Source organism: Glycine soja, chromosome 13 (genome assembly GCF_004193775.1).
Source record: "Glycine soja cultivar W05 chromosome 13, ASM419377v2, whole genome shotgun sequence".
Taxonomy (NCBI): Eukaryota; Viridiplantae; Streptophyta; class Magnoliopsida; order Fabales; family Fabaceae; genus Glycine; species Glycine soja.
In genome coordinates this window covers 11,058,069-11,064,897 of record NC_041014.1, presented here as the reverse complement: position 1 = coordinate 11,064,897, position 6,829 = coordinate 11,058,069, and the positions used below count along the sequence as shown (strand labels likewise).

Genomic DNA, 6,829 nt, shown 5'->3' with positions numbered 1-6,829 from the left:
GAACAAAAACTATCCTTGTAAATAAAACTAATAAAATTAATGAATTATATTTTTCTCATTGTCAAGTCATTCTAGTATCGACTTTAACTACAAATATTTTTTGTAATATGACAAATAATTAATGCAAGAAATATTTTAGATTGAACCTTATAAAAATGACCGAGTCATAATTTTAATTTGGAATTTATAATTAGGATCAGAGGGAGAAATATTTTTCACTTTCACCCAAAATTTCAATAAAACTATGTCTAGCTTAAAAATAAAAGAACTAGAAATGGCTTGATATGTATTCTAAAAACATGACAATGAATAGAAAATGAATTTCACTTATTAATATGTTATTTTTACGTCCATTCATAGGTTCTTAATAATAAGATAAGGTGTCATAATTATTTACATGACATAATTGATTTTATTTTTTTTACATTAATTATAGTTATACCTGAGGTAAAAAAAATAACTTTTACATTATAAAAAATCACTTTTTATATTAATTTATAAGATTTATAACTACAACCCATATAAAAAAAACAAAGTCATCCATATATGGTGTAAATAATTTTCAAATTACACTTTTTTATTTAAATAGCAGTTTTTGATTTTTACGTGCTTTCGTCAGAAACGTCTACATTTATATCTCTTTCTCCCTCACTTTCTTCCCTTAATCCTCATGACTGATTCTTATTACTGTATTTTTAGCCGACAAAATTGAATAATTGGTGGACGCGTCTATATTTCTTTCGATGACTGATTCCACATGACTGATTCTTATTTCTGTTATTTGTTTCCATTGTTTCCCTTCTTCCTTATGTCAACAGCCCACAGGAAAACAAAAAAATCGAGTTTATAGATAAAGAAAGTTACAATGATTATTCTTGTGATTTGTTTTTATTATATGGGATATTTATGCTTTTTTGAATTCTATAAAAAATATTAGAATGATTGATTTGACATTTCATTGATCACCTTTGATATTTTAAACATAAGAAATGTTAGTATGAGATTATCACATAACGAACATGTGATTTTTAATGAATTTTTTATTATCTAAAATACTCTTATTTGTTAATTTTAATTTTATAATTATTCTATGTTAAAATGACTAAAAAGTGTATGGGTGTATAATAATTTACATTAAATTTTAGCAAACTCAATCAAAATTTAAAATTCAATTATGTAAATTCAAAAGATTATATAATTTAGTATTAAAATAGTTTGACAAAATCCTTTATGTCACTATTTAAACATCATTTTTTTTTTGTCTTTATTTTTTTTTCATAAATGACTATTAATTTTTTTTTTTAAAATTTACTAAGAGAATTCATGAAGTTAAAAGATAAACTTAAAAGTAATGCGAAAAAAAAAAACTTACGAGTGTAATACAAACAAATCATAGTGTAATCATTATAATTAACCCTTATAAAAGTCAAACCCTGAATCCACTAGGCACACAACACAAGATCCTAAAGCATCCCTGCCATAGGCCTATTTTCTAATTTGTGATTATTGTAGACAATGGAATACTGCTTGCAATTGTGTCGGGTGTTAATGTTTGCATTAGCCCTGGCCATGGTAGTTGCTGTTGCACCTGATCGAACCCTTTCTGAAGTCACACCTTCTTCACTGAACCAAGCAGCCCTTTCTGGCTGCAAATCCTCTTGTGGAGATGTCGAAATTTCATATCCATTCGGTATAGGATACTCATCTTTACCAGATCACAAGCCCTGTTTCTTGCAGTCAAAGTTTGAACTTACTTGCAACGACAGCTCCAAAAAATTACTTTGGGCTAACTTGGAAGTTTCAAATATAAATGTCACAAGTCATCAGATGGTGGTATCCTTTTTCGTCTCAGAGTTTTGCAGTAAAGAAAAAGCCTTTAATAAGCCCTGGATTAAAACAGGCAGGTTCAGCATTTCAAGAAAGGAAAACAAGTTCCTCACTGTAGGCTGCGATAGTTATGGCTATCTCAATAGTTACTTCGATGGGGATTTGTATTCAACAGGGTGCTTAACGAGATGTTATGGCAATAACAACTTGATTGATAATGAAACTTGTTGGGGTATAGGGTGTTGCCAGGTAGATATTCCTCCTCTAATGAGGAATATCACTGTAGAAGCATCTTCTTTCGTCCAATCAGGGACGGATAGTAGTGGTGTAAATGCCTCATCAACTACCTTCTTCAATTCAACATGCAGTTATTCCTTTGTTGTCAGAAATGGGTTTTATAAATTTTCTACTACTCATTTACAAAGTTTCCCAAACAAGACGCTCCCCATGGTTATTGATTGGACTGCGGGAGACAAAAGCTGTAAGGATTCCATGGGTAGAGGCGACTACGCGTGCAAGGCGAATAGCTATTGCGACGACGGCGACACTGATTATGGTTACCGATGCAGATGTAAAGATGGCTATGAAGGAAATTCATATCTTGGCTGCACAGGTAATTTAATTTACCCCTAAATATAAATTCACCTATTTTCTTCGGATAACTCTTATCATTCACAATTTTGACATACTTATGCAGTCACATAAGATCAAGAGGGTATTAAATTAAGATTTTAAAAGATTCTTTTAATATAAAAAATTTAAAGATTACATAAGAATATTATAACTAATTAGGTTTTTTTTCAAGATTTTTATGACAATTTAGATTTTAATTGATTTATATATCATAAGAATTTAAAAGATTTGAATTTTTTTTATAGATTTATAAGATTTGAAAGGGCAATGTCAATTTTCAGAAATATATTTAAAATGATAAGAGTTAGTAAAAAAAAGAAATAATTAGATTTAGATAAAAAAAATAAAACCAATAAAAAAATTATTTTTTAATAATTAAATTGATTATAACTTTATGTTCTCATATACTAACCCTCTTTGTAATAATATCTTTTCATTCTCACTTTTGGATTTACATAATATATTTAAAAATTTAGATTGATTTTCAAAATTTTATTAAAATTACTCCAATTATTCCATGATAAATCTAATGATATGTTTAAAGGAGTTCATTATAAACATATACTAGAAGGATGCGGTGAGATTGAAAATTTGCATAAAGGTTATTGAGTATATGTAGAGGACAAAATTAAAGATGACAGTCACAAAAATATTACATCCAGTGCAGATTATGAATATAGTTAGTATAAGAAAAACATGGTCAGCTTTGACACATAAGACACACATTAATTTAATTTAGAAAAAAAAAATGGAAAAGGATAGAGGGGGAATAATATATTTGACATTTTTTTTATTCCAAAAGAATATGAAAAACATATATGACACATGCATATTGAAGAATATTATTGTTTGGTACCTCTTTCAATTGAATATATGTCATTTTTGTGCTGAGTATTGACGCGAGAACATGATATGCGTGATGAGAGAAAAAAATTTGGTAACCAACATAAAATGAAAATAAATAGTCTAGCAAAATCTCAAGGATTTGTGGAGATTGCTTGATAGATATTTTATATTAAAATGTAAGATGAAATCCATCGAAATTCATCTTAAAAAACAATTCATCAAAATTTATATATTTTTGAATATCAAAATACTTTTTGTATAAATTATAAAAAAATCCTAATTGAATACTACTAAATTTTGTTGCCCTTCTTAAAAATCTTAAGAGTTTTAATTGAATACCACAGGACTTAATTATACCATCTAAAAATCATGATTGACTACCACAAGATTTTTTTATAAAAAAATAATCTTTTTAAATCTTTTGAAATCCTAATCTACTAGACCCCCTTAGCATTCACTTTTACAAACAAGATTATTTCATCTACTTTTTTATAGTTGTAAAAAATTTCAATTAAAAGATATATCACTGGATTTCACTGTCATCTAAAAAAATCTTAATATTCTTGATTAAATATCACAAATTTTTTTATCATTTAAAAATCTTAATTAAATATCACAATTTTTTTTTCCACGAAAAGACCTCTTAAAATCCTAATTTATAGAATACAGCACCTAAAGTTTATTCCTCAAACATTAATTTACATATTTCCTTAAAATCCTAATATATAGAATACAACACCCGAAAAAGAAAAAAATAGAGAAAAATTTAGGCATGATTGGATTTATGATCTACTAGGAAGAGAGCAACAGAGAGAAATGATATGTATTTGTGAAAAAGACGATCATGTATTATTATTTAATTTTAATTCCTATGAATATTATATGCTTGTAGAAATTTTGGAATGTACGACCAGGAGACACAATTGTTCAAGGGAAGATTATTGTCGCGAAGTCCGTGGGTCTTTCGAATGTTTCTGCCCCGATGGACTAATCGGAAATGGAACAATAGAAGGTGGAGGATGCCAACCAAAGCAGCGATATAATGTATTTACCAAGGTTGCCATTGGTAAGCAAAAATACGCTCATTTGGGTTTTATTTTTCTTTTCCTTTTGTAAAATTAATCTAGTTATTAGATAAATGCTCAATTCTGGAATCACATTCATCATATTTTGAAAATAGGTGTAGGTGTAGGATTACTTGGTCTATTTATGGGGACTTCTTGGCTATACTTGATATACCAGAAAAGGAAAGTCCTCAAATTAAAGGAGAAGTTCTTTCAGCAAAATGGTGGTATGATTCTAAAACAGCAACTCTCAGCAAGAGAAGACTCGACGCAGTCCGCCACAATTTTCACTGCAGAGCAACTTAAGAAAGCCACCAACAATTTTGATGAGAGTTTAATCATCGGTAAAGGGGGTTATGGTACAGTTTTCAAAGGAGTTCTCTCAAATAACACTATTGTTGCTATCAAAAAGTCCAAAACTGTGGATCAGAGCCAGGTGGAGCAATTCATTAATGAGGTCATTGTACTATCACAAATTAATCACAGGAATGTGGTCAAGCTCCTGGGTTGTTGTTTAGAGACGGAAGTTCCTTTACTGGTTTATGAATTTGTTAGCAACGGTACCCTTTTTCATTATTTGCATAATGAAGGCCAATTAGCCAATGTGTGTTGGAAAACACGTCTAAGGATAGCAACAGAGGCAGCTGGAGCTCTGTCATATCTACACTCAGAGGCCTCCATACCCATCATCCATAGAGATGTCAAGACTGCTAACATCCTCTTGGATGATGCTTGCACTGCCAAAGTTTCTGATTTTGGTGCTTCAAGATTGATTCCACTTGATCAAACTGAATTAGCCACAATAGTGCAAGGAACCATCGGGTATTTAGACCCAGAGTACATGCAAACAAGCCAATTGACTGAAAAAAGTGATGTTTATAGCTTTGGGGTGGTGCTTGTGGAACTGCTAACAGGGGAGAAACCTTTCTCTTTTGACAAGCCAGAAGATAAACGAAGTCTTACAGTTCACTTTCTATGTTGCTTGAAAGAGGATCGCTTGTTTGATGTTCTTCAAATTGGTATTTATGATGAAGAAAATAAACAGGAGATCATGGAAGTTGCTATTCTTGCGGCCAAGTGCTTGAGACTTAGAGGGGAGGAAAGGCCTGGTATGAAGGAAGTGGCAATGGAGTTGGAAGGAATACGACTAATGGAGAAACAACCAAGGACCAATGCAGGCCAAAATTTTGAGGAGACTCAGTACTTGCTTCATGGGGCATATAGCACTCATGAAAATGGTGATAGTAGTGGCCAACAAAATACTGGATATGACAGCTTGAGAGATATTGAATTAATTGACTTCGGTGATGGAAGATGATTAACATACGCAGCACAACAATATGCATTACCACTTTAGTTTATTTCAATGTACAACATATTTCTATTTTCATTTCATGTTGTTGGCATGGATACAATTCGATCAAAGAATTCAGTTTCTGATATTTCCAATAACATATTTCTACTTATTGCTTCAAATTATTTGTTGAGACCACTTTGCTGACTTTTTTCAAACTCTTTGCTGCTGTGTTTTCTTTACTGTTATCTGTAAAGAAAAAAAAAAGGTCAAGAACTCAAAGGTAATATTGATTTATTGTTTCCGAAATTGCTTAATGTATTAGCGGTTGCATCAGTTTGCATTGCAAGTCTATTTATGAGCAGTTCATAAACATGATTGAGTAACAAATAAACGAGAAATTTAAGAGAATAGAAAATCCCAAGGAAGCTGATGTGTGTGAGGGAAATAGAAATGGAAATGGAGCTGACCTAAAAACATGGCAAACTTCTAAGCCTAGTTTCTAAATTCAAGTATTTTACACATCTATATATACATTCCTAGTTTTTAGCCTATATCATTATATTTCTCTAACAATTCAAGAATCCTCTCAATCCTCTCCTAAACCAAACAATAAAAATAACAAAAAATCATAATGAATTAATTTTCCTTTGTGTGCATGAGGTTTTATTAGATTTTTCTAGTTGACTTTCCAATTCCTGCATTTTTAATTTTTAGGATTCTAACAGAGAAATGATGAGGGAAAAATTAAACAAACAAGAAGAAGAAGAAGAAAATGGTGAGGGTTTGCTTAGGGAAAGAATGAAATTGTTTTCCCTTTGTGTAGGGTTCAACTTATTTTAATGAGGCTTGAGAAAAACCCATTAAAACAAAAAGTCCAAATTCACTGACTAAACATGCTCCTAAAAACTTCTTTTTGTCTTTATATTTTCTTAACATAAACTCATTTTATTTTTCCACAATAATAAAACAAAATAATTTTTATTTAATTAATTAATTATTAAAAATATTTTCAGAATATATTATATTTTATTTCAAATATTGAAGTGTTACAAAAAATATGAAATGGTCCTTGTTATTTAAAATTTAAATAATATCTAAAAGTTAGCAGTAGTGTACGGGATCTGTTTGTAGTTATCATGGAGAAAATTTATTCTACATTAAT

At 30.1% G+C, this 6,829-nt stretch overlaps 1 protein-coding gene across 1 annotated transcript; it reads left to right on the top strand.

Annotated features, from left to right (window-relative positions):
- The first annotated feature begins 1,438 nt into the window (after positions 1 to 1,438).
- LOC114380743 (putative wall-associated receptor kinase-like 16) lies at positions 1,439 to 5,873 on the top strand. The gene is made up of 3 exons (XM_028339776.1): positions 1,439 to 2,440; positions 4,199 to 4,372; positions 4,487 to 5,873. Exons 1-3 carry the CDS (start codon positions 1,516 to 1,518, stop codon positions 5,686 to 5,688), a joined length of 2,301 nt encoding a protein of 766 aa, XP_028195577.1. The 5' UTR covers positions 1,439 to 1,515; the 3' UTR covers positions 5,689 to 5,873.
- Positions 5,874 to 6,829: the final 956 nt, after the last annotated feature.

Coding starts and splice junctions, on each gene's coding strand:
- LOC114380743 (XM_028339776.1), top strand. CDS start 1,516: ATGGAATACTGCTTGCAATTGTGTCGGGTGTTAATGTTTGCATTAGCC. Junction 2,441..4,198: donor TTCATATCTTGGCTGCACAG/GTAATTTAATTT, acceptor ATATGCTTGTAG/AAATTTTGGAATGTACGACC. Junction 4,373..4,486: donor ATTTACCAAGGTTGCCATTG/GTAAGCAAAAAT, acceptor TTTTGAAAATAG/GTGTAGGTGTAGGATTACTT.